We start from the raw sequence: 15,900 nt of genomic DNA on the forward strand, positions 1-15,900 counted from the left end.
ATTAATTTTATCTAAATTTTTTATAGAACTATTAATAGACTTTATAATAAAATTACTAGAAATAATATTTAAAAATAAAATTATTAATTTAATATAAATAATAATTAATTAATTTTTTAAATAGTTATTATTCTTTTTTATTTTAATAATAATTAATATAGTAAAATTTATTAAATTATTTTATAATTATATAGAATTATAATTTAGACTATTAAATAATATTATATTTAATAGAGAACTAATCTTTACTAGTAAATTTTAATTAAATCTTTACTATTTTAATTATATAAAATTTAGATTATTAATAATATTTTATTTATAAATTAATAATTAAATAGAATATATAAACTAAATATTAGAATATTATTTTAAATATTTTATTAATAAAAAGTAAATAAATTAGCTAAATCTATTTTTAATAGTAGAATTTATATATAATAATATTTAAAATATAACTACTAGACTATTATTATTTTAAATTTTATTTAATTATTTATTAAATTTTTAATTATATATTAAAAATAGTATTTTTTTAAAAAAGATTTTAGTAATATAATACTATATTAAAAAATTAATAAAAATTTATAAAAATTTGGCAAAATACTAATAAAATAAAATAGAATCTTAAAAAAAATATTTTAATAAATATTATTAAATAAAATTATTTAAGTAAAATAATTCTATATAATTATTAATTTAAAATATTAAATTAAAAATCCTAGCTTAGAAACTAGTATTAAAATATATTAAACTATTTTAAATATTAAATATTATAAAAAAATAAATATATTAATTTAATTTATTTAATAAATATAATTAAATTTATAATATATTCTATATTTTATTACTAGAACTATAAATACTATATTATTAAAATAATATTAATTTATTATTAATATCTAATCTTAATAATAATAATAAATAGAAAATAGAAAAAATTAAAGAAAAATAAATTTTTAAAAAAAAAATCTAATATTTAATAAAATAGATAGAATAGCTATTAGAATATAATTAATAAATCTTTAAAAAAAATATAGTAAATATAAAAAAAAAATTTATATATTTAAACTGACCTATGGTGTCTTAGCTGCCTCTTTTGTGGTAGTCCTATTGCCGCCTTTATGGTTGTTCTACACCAAGTCCTATCCACTATTAAGTATGATCACCACTTCTTCCAAGGTACAGTTTCTAATAGGCCCCACCCAGGGAATGTAAAAGTAAATTAGGTACAACTCGCTTGATAGTAAGTCCTAGAGTACTAGTCTAATCCATCCAATATAAATAGTATATATCCTCCGCCAAATAATTCACGATATTTTTACCTTATATATTACCAATTTGCCTCTACATCTCTACGCTTCCGCTCTGTTATATTATTAGTTACTGACTGTGCTCTTCTAATACGGTACGCCCACCCGATCTTATTCTACAACAACAACTTATAGTGTCTTACCATGTGGCACGCGCAGGGGTATTGCCGCCTGAGGACCCTTCCTAAACTACTATGATACCAATAGGGAAGCAAAGGCTTTGTACTATGTATCCTCAGGAATACACTGCTTCTCTTAGTGATCAGCTGACAATGTCATCCATAAGTGATACCAGTACTGAATCGGAATATCTCCCAGAAGACGAGGAGGAGGACGAGAAGGAGATAGTGAAAACGAACACTAACAACTGGCTGCAACTGGAGAATGAACTCAATGAAAATGAGCTACATCGAAGGCAGTACCAGCAAAAGACAATTAATATTAAGAACAGGGTCTGGAGTCTATGGTGCCAGTAAGTCTATAAAGCTGCTAAGACATATTATACAACAGTTAAAGTAATACTAATCATGGGCTAGGTTCTGCACTGCGACTAACCGAGACACTCTAACACTTATAAAAGAAGAGCCACCAAATATTAAAACACTCTGCACATTCTTTGACTTTATACTTACAACGCGATGTGAGTATGTCAAGTCATCTTCGACACTACAAACATACTGGAATTACTGGGTGCTTCTGAGACGGGAAAAAGTAGGACTTTCAATTCCAGCAATCACAAAAGATAAGATGGTAGGAGTAAGTTTAATAAGTCACTATATACATTGACCCTCCTACTTAGTCCAGTACTGACCAATCAGATCCGACAGCGGCTAGTAGAAAAACACAATCTTCGAACAGAAAAGAAGACAGAAAACTCGATCTTACGCTGGGAAGATGTCTTTGAGTTACTGAAGGTACTTTGGTCTACTGGAGGCGAGGCATGGGACCCAGTACAGCTTTCCTTGATACTTCTACTTGCCGGTATGAGTGGACACCGACCTGATGCACTGCTGTCCCTCAAGAATGCAAATGTACAAGTTGCATTACTCCCAACCGGAAGGGAACGACCACATATGGTCCTTGAGTTCAAACCCCACAAGACCAAGCGTTATCGGGGGATGAAAAAGAAGAAGTAAGTCCCCTTCCCCTTCCATAATATGGCCTTCCTTGACCATGCTGCCCATAGTCCGACGTTGGGAATACCGGAAGTCCGTAGTGAGCCTTGCTTGCTGCTCTGTCCACAGTCATTTTTGTTATCCTTGTTGATACGCAAGTCCGCTTTCAGCCATCTTAGAATTACATCAGCAGCGCAGTTATACGCATTGCAGGTCCCTCCAGAAGCAGGATCGCTTGAACTTCGCCCTGCAAACCCTGAATGCTTTCTCTTCGATATCACTCCTAGGACTTTAAATACCTGGCTGAAACGACTAGGTGAGCTGACAGGCTTTAACCTATCAATTACATCATACTGTCTCCGGAGAGGGGCCGGTGAAGCTGTCAATAGTAGCTGTATGTCCTGACATGTCCAAGACACGCGGGTGAAGTGCTTTGCTGACCTCCTTCTAGGTGAGATCAGTGAAGCTCAGCAGAATCTGCTTCTCCAGCATGCGGCCAATTCGTCTGTATATCAGGAGCGGTACGCGCCAGATTATTTTCCCAAAGATTTTAGCGCCGTGTGGCGAGGCAGTCAGCCTCAAAATAAAGTAATCCGGATGGCCAGTGGGCAAAGCCGCTCGATCGACCTACGTCGCCCGGTTGATCTCAATGAGGCACAAGCAGCCGAAGCCGATGCACAGCCCAAGGTTCAACGTTGCAAGGCGCGCTGGGAGCAATCTCGATTGAAGGTCCAGATGGCATATGGAGCAATGTACAAAGGCAAGGGAAAACCACTGTATCAAAAAGCAATGAAGAGGCGGAATGCCTACCACACCGCACGTCAAGCGGCTCGTCGTGAGATGAAGGCAGTCATCCGAGCTCGGTTTAATGAGGAGCAACCAACAGACGATATTATACGGCAGGTACATGGGCTTCCAATGAAATCTAGGAAGGCATATAAGACTGAGCTCGTCCCCCTTGAGCAGCAGCGCGCGTTTTCTCTTCTTTTCCGGTTTGCTCCTGAAACAGAGCGTGATGAAACTGAGTACAGGGCTGCAGTCATTGATGCGGTGTCTAAGGTTGGGCCGAGCCGTAAACGCCGGCTTCAGGAAATACATAGCGAAGGCCCCACACCTGGGTGGGTGACAGCAGCACTCCAAGGTAAACCGCAAGTCCAATTGGCGCGACGACAATGCCTCTTGTGTATGATCTATGGTGTTCGCGGAGAACCTTTCACTCGAGATTCAAGCTTCGAGCGGCATATCCGTAGGATCCATAACAAGCAAATACAGTGTCCTGATCCTGCCTGTCAGGATATGCTTATTGGTCACATTGACATTGCTAATCATATGCGATATATACATGGAGCATAGTATTTCTATCTCTTATAACTGCTTTTATTGGTTCTCAAGGTGTACGTTGTATCCGAACCCCTGTTTTTAGAGATATTGTTTTTTCCGAGAAAATGCGTTTAATAGTTTATCTGAGTTAAGTTTATAGAATAATACTTATTCTATATATGAGGATTCTGACTCTTTTTCTTGCTTGATGCAAGTCTAGTAAAGCCTTACCTTACTAATTAGTCCTATACTTACTCGCTGAAACACACCTGAAAGTGAAGGTTTCAAGATTTTCAAAAGAGGTATAAAGCATCTGAAAAAGGGAGAAGAACCATTTCTCACTTACATTCGTGCGGCTTAGTTAATTATAGGCGTTTCTCTTACACTCTACTTAGCTTAATCTAAGTAGTAGATCACCTATTACAATAGTATTTATACTTTTATTATACCTACTAGCTACTGTGCTTTGACCACTCTTTCAGATAATATCGACTAAATATAACAAATGTCCCTCTAGTATATGCTGCTGCTTTAGAGCTATTCTCCGATGTTCTGTAAGCCCTGGACTGATATACTTCTAATACAAACTGTCAAGTATTTAAAACTTTACTGCTTCCTCGCCTAGTTGTATAGCAAAGAAGTCAGCATACTCTTGGTCAATTCGCCTTAAAGCTGCAGTGAATTCTTGTTGAGATTTCTGGAGCTTTATGAAACTAGTATCAATCCTGTCGATCATAACGCGGTAGTCATCAATTGCAGTGCGGAGTAAGCTTGCATTGCGAGACCATATAGTACCAAGCACACTTTGTCTCAACAAGACAGATTGTCTCTTGTTATTTGCGGTTAATGTATCAAGGCGGTGAAGACAAGTACGTAATTCTTGAACTGCTGTATACGCGAGGAGGACAGTTTCGATTTCAGCTTGGAGCAGGATCGATGCTCGCCGAACCTTGCGATAATAGGCATTCTCAGCTCGTAAATAGGAGGCCTCATATACTGCTCGCATGAGACGATCCTTCTCAGTATGGAGTTCCTGCTTCGACCACTGTAACCGACATGGGAGCAACTCCACGGCGGAGCTATGGCCCCCGTGCTGTACAATCTGGAACTCAACTGATGTCGGTCGGTCAGGTCGGGACCAATTATCAGTGAAACTTGAAGCCGTGGAAACTGCTTGGGGACGGGCTCGTTGTAGCTGGGTTATTGATAGAAGAGGTTGATGGAGCTTATCACTGGCCATAGTTTACCGAAGAAAAGCTCATATCTACCGTACTGGATCCAACATGTATTAGCAATAAAGAGGAAGAGGTATATATAAGGATATATAGCTAGGAATTGTTGTAAAACAATAAGAAAAATAGTACATAGACATGACTTTATACAAGATCAACCCGTGTCATCATTAAGATACTATGTCTCGGATCAAAGAGCGAATCACGGCCTAAATCATTATAGTAAAATAGTCCACTACCCAATAACAATGAACTCTAAAACCTATACAAGCTAACTAAATTTCTGAAGTAAGCTATTTCTGAGAATAGCTATATTTATATCAAAAAGAAAACCTATAATATATGCGGATATATAGTCAATCCTTTCATATATACATTGGTAATTCCTGGGTCATGCTTTCCTATCGTATTACCCAATGGGAGGAGAGCAAAGGACATCGACGGCACGTTGAGGCAAGAAGATTGATTAATCGTCCCCCTACATCTAACCCGACATTCAGGACATGGCACATATATATGGTCTGATCCCAATCGTTTCTCGTTATACTTCTCGTAGACAAGTAAACTAAAACACACGCGATGGAACGTATGACCGCAGGGCACTGCAATGAAGTCTTGCACACCCGTCTCGAGGCATATAAGACATTTTATCCCTTTCTGACTATTACCGGGATGGGAAGATGTTGAAGCTACAACATGACTTTGTCTGTTTACTTCCTCTTCATCTTCAATAAGGATAGCGGAATCTGCCCACCGTAGTTAGTATTTGAATTTTACACAAAATTGAATCAGAGATTTCTTACCGCGGCTATTACCGACTCGAGGAATATACAAAGCACCTGGAGTCGCCAATCTATCTCTTGAGATACTGGACCTGGTAGCGGAATAACATGGATTGTCATGATGCGAAGGTAGCACTATCGGCGACTGAGAGACTCGAGCCCCTGGGCATTATAGAAGATGGTTAGCTGGAATTGGAGATTTGTATATAATCACCTACTCGAAAGCCGTTCCACGTCCGATGAGTAAAGTTCTCGGATCACCATATGGTATAACACTGTCACGTGTTCTCTCATTCAGGGTAAATGTAAGTTAACTAGATGTTGTTGAGTAGAGATTATGATCATGAAGGCTTCATAAGAGGGAACTTATGATACTTTATAAACGCGAATATAGAGATAAAAACTAGTAGCTATTTATAAAGTATACAATACTATAATTAACTTTTATACTCTACATTCTTACACAACCAGAACTTTATTTAAACTATTAATTTAGAATTCTATTTTATGACTGGCTTAGGTTCTTTGCAAAGAACTTCTGGAAAAGAATTATAATCTCTTTCTAGCCAATCCGTATATTGCTGTATAGTAAATAGAACAGTCGGAATATATATATATCTTGATCTTATTTCTTCCATCACTCTTTATATTGGCTGTTCTATTGTGGGGTTAATCTGTGGAATATATAGTATGTAGTATACTTCTTTATCCTGAGCTTTTCTTACTCTGTTAAGTGTTCATTATTCTTGCGGTGACTAGGTAGGTGCTTATAAACTGTTATCTAATAGAGGATCACTCCACATATTATGACAAGACGACTAAGGTACATAGAGTCAGGCTCACGTATTTAGCAATCACACTCTGGTGGTGTTAGTCGACGTGAAGCACCCAGTTGCCTTACAGGTGTTCTCATCGCCGTATAACCTGGGGGTCCGGGCGGTACATCCTTGTATATTGGGGGCACCTCTTTATCCCAGCTAATGCCAAGTCCGCTGCGCTCAGAGATGCGCAAACCTGAACACATACGAAGCACAATAGCAGGGCCCGACGTTGGGGTTATCCAGGTATTGCGCTCCGCAGCAATCAACTCAACGATAAGACTGTGTTTGACCTCCAATCCTTTACTATCCTCGACATCACACACCGATTCACGAGTGTAGTCGATGCTCACTTCAAACTGCAACCTAATCTCATCACTCCCTAAATCTAACTTGTACTTCGACCCGTTACTCTCCTTATTGCGTCCAATAACTCGTGTTTTTTTGTGAATAACACCCTCCGCTTGAGACTTCGACGCATGCTTAGAGCAGGGATGAGATACTATTTTCACATGCTCTTTGATGTGCCATTTGACATTTTGTATGTATAAATGGTTTCGGTTAGGCTTCTTGTTATCCATGACCCCGATCAGCGCCACTCGGACAGGAAAACTACCCATAGGGTGCACTACTGACGGCACAATAACATGACTGGTCAGATTCGTCCGCGGAAACGTGTAGAGTAAAGATATCTCATTTCCCGGGGGAAGGGCGCGTTTGATGTGCAAAGGCATATTGGATGAATAGCTTGTACCAACGATGTCTTCCGCCTGGGCCGAAAGTACATACGCAATGCCGCCTAAGGGAGTGTTGCAGAAAGCGGGCAGCTGACCAGGGAACAGATAGCTAAAAGGAAATTCATGATGACCTAATGTGAGATGCATTGGTCTCGTTATGAAGTTCCAATTTGACAGCTCTTCAATTCGAGTCGCACAGCGAGAACATCCCTTTACGACCGGTTTCACAGTTGTCAAATGAATTGCCAACGTCAGCTTGAGTTTGATAATCTTAATTGGTATCGTGTGTTCCCCAATGGTAAATCGTAAGCTGCCCGAGAAAAGAGCGCCCATTGAGTTTGTCGGGTCCCCATGGTATATAAGTGGTGGTGATTCAATGATAATACTTAATTTGGCCGTTTCACTCGGTCTAGCGTTCCTGAGATGCCCTTTCGAACAGGTATGTATTCCCTCGCTCTGACGGAACTCTTTTTGATAGGCTGTGCGAAGCTGAACGACGTGACGGAGGGCGAGGTGTATGTAGTATTTCCCGAGCCACACTTTTTTCGTTTCTAAGCCTGCAGATGGCTTTCCCGACATCATAGTATTAACTGTGTTGATGTTCATTGAGGCTATTGACAAAATGTTGATTAAAGAGCAGAATAGCACAAGGTATAAGATAGTGTTATTGAAATAATAATAGGATAGAATTTTGTTATTTAGTAATCCAAAGTGAGGTGCAAATCGAAGTCTTAGTAGGTTGTAGAAGAGATCCGTCTCCTTATATATTAACGCAGATTTAACGAACCACTAAAAGTAAATAAAGCCAATTTGTAGAGCATGGGTAAGCTTAGTCTTTAATAAAATTATCTTTATTATCTATGGAATAGTCTGCAGAGTGGTCCCACTAGCAGAGCAATATTTACATAAAATATTAGATTACTTTTATAATATTCTAAATTTTAACAAGGGCTGAGGACATATACTTACTGGTGAAGGATATTTCACAGCTCTACTTTGGTTAATAACTATATATACATCTCCTCTCAAGGCCAGACAAGTTTAGAGTAAATTATAAGGTAGTTAGTTATAAGCAATTTCTAACAATAGCTTCTAGAGCTATCGATCGTTTAATTAGTGATAGTGGTAAAATTTATAATAAGACTTCTAGCCAAATAAAGTAAGGGAATCTGAAATACGGTATATCTTATAAGATGTGCGCAGTAGCTTAAAACTATAGAGAGCGCTCAGAGTATTAAGATACCCCTAAGTACAAGGCTACCTTCTGGTAAAGTAACGTATATAGACCCGAGTGTATCCAGTTTACTATCCGGTGAGCTGTGAAAGAACTTCTTTCGGTTTTAAATATAGAAGGTATGGATAAACTTCGCAGTTTACCGTACAAACCGATGACAAAGGAACGAGATAAGCACGTCAGTCTAAGCGGACCAAACCAGTGTCACGAGAAAGGCGAGCAGAACAAGATACATGAAGTTTGAGCTTTCCGTTGCCTGTCATAACTCTGACATACTCTGCCCAGGTGCAACATATTTTCCATTCCTGGTTTTTCCATACCTCCAGGGTCTCTTTAGTCGTTTGGCCGGCTAACAGCAGGATTCGACTTAGCTGTAGCTCCTGAGAAAGCCCGTGATGGCAGTATTTGCATAATGTATATATCGCAACCCGACGTTTCGCGGCGGCGATGTAAGAGAAGGTTCCCTCCACAGCTGCACCTGGACCATGAAGAACAAAACTAAGCTCCTGAGTACTTTCCTCGCTTGATTTGCAGGATACACAGCTCCAGGAAACAGTTCCTATCATACTAGGAGCGAGTAAGTAGTTGTACGTATCTCAGCTTTATTGTCAAGAATCAACCAGTTACCTGCTACCAGAAATCAGGCCCAGATCAGGAACACCGAGACTATACCGTAACTCAATGTGTGTAAAAGAACTAATACAGGCATGGGTTGTAGCCATAAACTTCTATCACCGGGGATAGCATTAAATAATTGACAAGCGACAGACCAGACTGCAAATAAGCCTGCGCGCCTACGTCATAACCGAAAATTAATCCACGCTGAGGTGTTAAATAAACATGGACCTAAGTACACACGTATGGATAAATACCTTCAATTGTTAAGGAGTTGTTCTATGCGAGGCAAATTTATATAATATGTTAATTACATTCAACGAAACAACTATATGGGGGTCAAGGTCCTGCCTTGAGCACCTCATCCCCAATAAATATACTTTGTGTATAACGCGTAGTACGCTATTCCCTATTTGGGGTAGCGTCCAACACGAAGCAAGTAAGTGCCGCACTCCGTACGGCAGCAAAACAATAATTGCTAATAGAAGGTATTCGCTAATCCAGGCCTGAAGCTGAAGTGACATAACTGACAAACAATAAGGTGTGATTCTTTTTATATAGATGTCCCCGTGGCTAAGTACCGGCTGCAGGTCAGTCTATTAGCTGTAGTAGACTCGCATTATTCTAGGGTTGACCAAAGGCTCCTTAGTAGAAAGGTTCTAGGACCGACGAGAATTATCTCACGGGTAATGTTAGTCTGTTGATAAAAGACCTTATGTCATATAACCGTAGACTAAGTATAATATATAGAGGTGGAAAATGTAGATTTGTATGGAATTTCTGTGATCCGGACCTAATTCCCTTTATATTAAACGCTACTGTATCGGCAATTAGCTATTACCAAATCGAGCCGGGCCTAAAACAGAAAACGGGGTTTATCAATAACGAGTATGAACTTCTATACTGTATAAATAGTAGATTGTTATTATATTATAGATTATCATTCAAAGCAAGATCATCTCTTAAGCTAAGGCACTATTCCATATCTCCACCATCAGGAAGAGCACAATAAAAAGAAACAGTGAATTATTGGTTTGTCCACTGCACAACTGCTGGGAGGTTCGATAATCTATCCCAACATTAAAAATCCCATCATTCCACTGGTGTAAGCTTATCTCTGTCCCTACACATTTCTCGTAAGCTCTTACTTGCGCCGTTAGGTGAGCAATGAGAAGGAGGCGTTGAATACCAGAGGAGCTTTCCTTATGTGTGGCCCACCATAGTGCACTGTGTCCTGAGTTATCGGTCAGATGAACATTGACTGCAGGATTCCGGAGGATGTGCTCTACAACTTCTGTATGGCCCCCACGCACAGCAAGTAGAAGTGCAGTTTCACCTCGCCAATTCTGGAAGTTGATTCGGGATCCCGTTCTTTGAAGTAAGAGTATTGCAATCTCACAATAACCCTCCTTAATAGCAATCATCAGTGGTGTTTGTATTAGCTTCCACCTTTTCCATCGCCCACTTCCATAGCTTGGCGGCCGCTGAGCTGGTGAGTCATTATATAGCAGGAGGTCTTTCCTGGTAAGAAGTAGTTGTACCATTGAGATATCTCCATTACTGACAGCTATCCTGAGTGGTGAATATCCGAACCTATCCAGAGAATTTGGATCTAGGTCCTCTCGCCGTAAAAGCGCACGGGCAACAGCTATATTTCCGGCCTGCACGGCATGATGAAGAGATGTTGTCTGATCGAGGCCGATTGTGTTGACATTGATATTATCTTTATGTAATAACCACTGAGCCACGCATGGATACATTCGGAATGTTGCCCACCAAAGCGGTGTCTGGCCATGCTCATCTTTAGCGTTGATATCAACTCTAGGATTGCTAAGAAGGAGTTGAACCACAGATAGTCGGCCTTGTATAGCAGCCTCATGCAGCGCCGTCCATCCGTCATAATCAGTTATACACGGATTTGTATTCTGATGGTGAAGCAACTGTTTGACATCCTCATAGTGTCCTATACTTGCAGCCAGGGCCAAGGGTGTTCTTCCCTCCTCATCCTGTACATTGGTGTCCAACCCACTGGATAGAAGAAGCTCGAGTATGTCACTTCGACCGACTAGCACCGCTGTGAATAGCGGGTTAGGCCCAAGCCTTGAGCCAACATCAGAGGTCCCGGGCAACGGACGAACGCCTGGATGTTCCAAAAGCAACCTGATCATGGCCATATGCTGCAGCGAAATTGCCCTCTGGAGCGGTGAGCTATGACTCCCATTCATCATATGCGCTGTAGCTCCTCTGTTCAGTAGTTGTTGCGCTGTGTCTACACTGCGGAAGCCAACGGCGTACCAGAGTGGTGATAAGGAAAAGCTATCGTAGACATTCACCTCAATATCTGGATGTCTGAGAAGAATGTTCATGGAAGAATAAAAACCTCTCCGTGCAGCGTCAAGGAGTGGAGTACAGCCTTTGGAGTCCCTGTGAGTGACATTAGTCCTGGTATCGGTAAGAAGAATCTCGACTATACGACTCCTGTCGTGCTGCACGGCATGGAATAATGGTGTTCGAGTATGTTTGTCTACCGTATTGATATCGGCGCGACCATCGGAGAGAAAGCATTGAATGACATCACTGTGCCCATGCAAGACAGCTACTGCAAGGGGTGTCCACCCACTCATGATATCGGGGCAATTAACCAGCAGTCCATTTTCTCGAAGAAGTCGCGAGACAGTGATAGAATGGCTATTAGCTGCCGCACAATAGAGGGCTGTCTGGCCTAAAGGGTTGGTCGCGTTGAGCTGGGTACTTGGGTTCTGGAGAAGTAGCTCCATCACGAGTTGGGACCCGAACCTGGCTGCGACTATTAACGGAGTATTTCCTTCAAACACAACATCTGCCGTGGCCCCTGGAGTCTGAAGGAGGATCTGGGCCGTCTGGAGTTTGTCATATTGTGCTGCCCAGAACAGAGCTGAGCTGCCTTGCTCTTTAATATTGAACGAATAGAGAGCACCCATAATAATCGAGGACATGTTTTTGTTAATCAAGGAGAACGATAAAAGATCTTTGGCGGTGCAAAGCTTGTTGGTAATACATAAAAGCATCTCTGGAGGTAGCTCTGCGAGATTCATCTGCACACCAAAATTTCTTGAACCCATTTCCTGTGGCGGATTGAGTGGTTATATAGTGAAACAGTATACAGGAGAAGGTTTGAAATAGCAAGAGGGCAGGATAATAGCATGCTGTTATAAAGTAAAGATCTATAACAAGGGAATACTTTAGGAAATCTGGAAAAGAGTATCCATTCCTGCGTATAATGCTTAACTTTGTAGGCGCTCAGTGTATTATTATAAGCGTTTTGTGTACTGCATGCAGTTTGATATAGTTTTAACTTACAGTGATTTTCTTATGACAAGTTGTATTTATCAAGAGAATGTGAATCATTATGCCATATAGATATGTAAATTGGTGTACGATTCAAATCATATTAACATCAGTGTATAGGTTCACATATCATGCTACTTTCGTACCTGGCAATACTCATCAATCGAGCAGCTAGCAAGACAACGTTACGGATATAGATACCATTTAAAATTTCTAGCACCAATGCATATATCACGAGATGCCTTAAATATAATAGTCCCGTATATTTGAGTATTCTGGTGTTTCTGATATCTATGACCGGTTCTACAAAAGGTAATTCTCTGTTTGATATGCAGAGTTTGTATATTGTATCAAGGAAGCTATATTCCTTACACTGTTTTAGATTCTTCTTATCGAGTATAATATAATAAGAAGTACACTGAAATGAATTGAGTGGTCGCTTTTCAAACTAGACATACTGTCGCATATCCGTATGATGTAATTCAAGTTCTTGCTTCAGTAGCCCCATCGTGAACATCCTGCGACAAACATGGCTCAGTAGTGTTGGAACAAAATTGGATGTCGACTGGCAGAGTTGGTATCTCTTCAAGTTGGCTAGGAATTCCTAAAGGATCATTGGTCTGATCAAATGGAAAAGGTCCGGTGGGAAAATTAAGAAGCCCATATGACATAGTTTGGCTGTCTGTAGCCGAGGATACTTCAACTCCAGGCTGTGATGCACCAAAGCTCTCTGGAGTCAACAGCTTGGCAGACGGGAACAGGCGCCTCTATATCATGGTCAAACACTGCAGTAACATTTGTTGAGTTCTGAACGTACAATCTGAGTAAACGACGGCGGAAACCGCTTATCCAGGGTATTTCTGTACTCAGTGACCCTTCCATCACGGTCTTGAATAAACATATACACCTTGGCGCCGGAGAGAAGACCGTAGTCATGTAGGCCTTGAACGGTACGTTCTTTCCGTCGTTTCAAACGTTCTCGCGAGTTCTTGGTCCTCCGGCGTTCCTGATCCTTTTCTCGCTTAGTAGCCATGATAGTAGGCTGTTTTCCTCACCAACAGCTTTAAGGGGTGAGTACCCTTTTGTATGATCTCTACACCGCACTTTTCTAGGTTTACTTTCCTCGGGAGTAGAATCAAAACTAAAGCGCTGCTAAAAGTGCGGCCTAATCAATACTTCTATCCAATAACATTGGAGCAGTAAAGAAGGATCAACACAACACCCTGGAACTTTACTTATATTGTATATATAATACCGGTAGTACATTGGTAATTGATATACAGTATACTATTTAATGGCCCTCTTACTCAAGAACAAGGGCGGGTGTCCAATCTTCTTAGGAAGCTGTATTTATTTTTAAAAGATATAACTGGGCATTAGTATGAGACCTAAAGTGACGCGGGCTGATGACTCACTAAGGTAGAAATATAACCGTATACGTAAGTTGGACGTTAGACCTTCCATGTCTGTGAGGGCCCTACTGAGTCTCTATATCTATTCACAACTCTGTTTCTACTTTAGCAACCTGGATTATATACTGAAGTAGCTATTAGTCTTACTGATCCCCCAATGGAGTAAATACTCAACCGAGCTGCATTATTTCTATATCTGTACAATGGTCTCTATAGAAGCGCAAGTCCTATATCGGCACCTTCAGAACATCTTGGCTGGAGATTCTGACTGGGAAGTAGTTTCACAGGAGGTTCACTGTTTAGACCAGGATAGTATTTAAGAAAGTATTAAGATCAGCCCCGCATAGTATCTCCCGAATAAGAAAAATAACGTCACATCCATTTGCTAAGTAAGAATAGTACATGAGGGTAATTCATTGACACCTTTGTCAACAGAGCTTAAACCTTGTAAAAATAAGCACAGGCGTTGAGTAGCTACCATCGCACACCCATGCACCCTGGCTAATTGGGTGGGTCTGTTCCCTATAGAAGGCATAGTACTAGCGTATCACCCGTGATAGATATTCTCATATTATACTGAATTATGATTGCAGTCGCATATACCAAGGCAATGGGCCTCAGGCTGATGCTACATCCAACGCACTAGGGGCCCGAGTAAGAACATACGTACTAAAGAACAAAGCCTGTCTAATTATATATAGACTTGATGTATATGTAGTGACGGCTTTCTCGTATCGGAAAGATATTGTTATTTAACTGCGAGTCTGGGCATTGAGGAGTGAGCGCAAAACTTTGACAAGGTCAAGGGTCCTATCACACTTGATGTAACTACAGGATACTGTTGCCTTTCGAATAAAATAGTGAATTTCAATAATTAAATAACCCTTCTAGACGTCTTGCCTGATTTTGAATTGAACAGCATCGTACATGTAACATGATGCACCAAGGTACATTCAACCCTAACTTAGCGGTAGTGACCCATCACCCAATTCTGCATCATCCCTTCACCATAACCCAAGATTGTAGATTGATCTGTAGGTACTGGAGTATTTGCGCTCGCTGTATTCCTTCCATTGCTCCCCGCCAATGGGATGACTGGCCACCCACCACTATCCATCCCATCGAAACATGTACTGTTCGGATAGGATGGCTCGATCATAGAAGATGCTAAGGCAAGCTCCTCGGCTGGTGTTTGATCTCCCTGGGATGGCTGATTTCCCTCAGCCATGATCGTGTGGTCGAACCCAGTATCTATGCCAAAGGTAGCGGAAGTATCCAAGGCTAATGAGATGGGAAAGTGTGGAGATGGCTCCTCTCCGTACTCGTTGGCAGCTGATATCGACGGAGGGCAGCAATAGGATTGACTCGGCATATGCCCCTCCGAAATGCTGGTTGGTTGGCCACACCATTCACAGCCTCTGATGCTTAATAGATCGTGAGAAAAGGGACACTGAATGTACGTCCGCGGGTCTTGTTCTTCCGAATCTCTCCACCGTGTGGTGTAGGCGGCAAGTCCTACTGTTTCGTTCATCGAGCTGTATAGAGACGTCGAAACATTCCCGGTGGTCATTTCGGGGGCTGTTAAAGAAATAAACTGATGGTCGCTTTGCATAGTGGATAAAACGCTGGACGAATTCGAGGTTAAATCATTGATAGTATGATTCTCAGGGGGGTGCCAGTCGCTGGTATGAGTGCTTAGGCCGTCGGTGTAGATACCCATACCAATAGTTGATGATTCAACATAGCGCATCTCCGTATTGAGCATATTATTAAAGCTTGTGGTAGTGGAAGTTGGAAATTTTATGCCTGTAGTACTTTCAACATTGGGTTGACTACCACAAATATAATCGTTGTAGCGGTCCCCAAAGGCTACACTCGGCGTATCTTGGCATGCACCTGCTTTCCTCCAGATCAAGCCATTACCATCCCACAGGGAAGTTCCACATTCAGAATCCATCAACGACTGACAACACTGTTAGAACAAATCACAAAGTGTGT

The 15,900-nt window shown here is 40.6% G+C and overlaps 5 protein-coding genes across 5 annotated transcripts; 1 reads left to right on the forward strand and 4 right to left on the reverse strand.

Moving 5' to 3' along the window:
• Positions 1-1,504: 1,504 nt before the first annotated feature.
• AO090166000001 (DUF3435 domain-containing protein) lies at positions 1,505-3,778 on the forward strand (the record flags this gene model as incomplete). The annotated part of the gene is made up of 5 exons (XM_023237027.1): positions 1,505-1,782; positions 1,847-2,066; positions 2,267-2,442; positions 2,497-2,819; positions 2,877-3,778. The coding sequence occupies 5 exons, from the start codon at positions 1,505-1,507 to the stop codon at positions 3,776-3,778; spliced, it is 1,899 nt and encodes a 632-aa protein (XP_023091897.1).
• Positions 3,779-4,343: 565 nt separating this feature from the next.
• Positions 4,344-4,985, reverse strand: AO090166000002 (uncharacterized protein; the record flags this gene model as incomplete). Its single annotated transcript, XM_001822744.1, has 1 exon — positions 4,344-4,985. One exon carries the CDS (start codon positions 4,983-4,985, stop codon positions 4,344-4,346), a length of 642 nt encoding a protein of 213 aa, XP_001822796.1.
• Positions 4,986-6,606: 1,621 nt separating this feature from the next.
• Positions 6,607-7,893, reverse strand: AO090166000003 (uncharacterized protein; the record flags this gene model as incomplete). Its single annotated transcript, XM_001822745.1, has 1 exon — positions 6,607-7,893. One exon carries the CDS (start codon positions 7,891-7,893, stop codon positions 6,607-6,609), a length of 1,287 nt encoding a protein of 428 aa, XP_001822797.1.
• A 3,271-nt stretch (positions 7,894-11,164) lies between these two features.
• AO090166000004 (ankyrin repeat domain-containing protein) lies at positions 11,165-13,954 on the reverse strand (the record flags this gene model as incomplete). The annotated part of the gene is made up of 4 exons (XM_023237028.1): positions 11,165-11,169; positions 11,298-11,885; positions 13,020-13,094; positions 13,906-13,954. The coding sequence occupies 4 exons, from the start codon at positions 13,952-13,954 to the stop codon at positions 11,165-11,167; spliced, it is 717 nt and encodes a 238-aa protein (XP_023091898.1).
• Positions 13,955-14,866: 912 nt separating this feature from the next.
• AO090166000005 (uncharacterized protein) lies at positions 14,867-15,667 on the reverse strand (the record flags this gene model as incomplete). The annotated part of the gene is made up of 1 exon (XM_023237029.1): positions 14,867-15,667. One exon carries the CDS (start codon positions 15,665-15,667, stop codon positions 14,867-14,869), a length of 801 nt encoding a protein of 266 aa, XP_023091899.1.
• Between the last annotated feature and the right edge of the window lie 233 nt (positions 15,668-15,900).

The sequence above is a fragment of the Aspergillus oryzae genome, chromosome 4, assembly GCF_000184455.2.
Source record: "Aspergillus oryzae RIB40 DNA, chromosome 4".
Classification (NCBI taxonomy): domain Eukaryota; kingdom Fungi; phylum Ascomycota; class Eurotiomycetes; order Eurotiales; family Aspergillaceae; genus Aspergillus; species Aspergillus oryzae.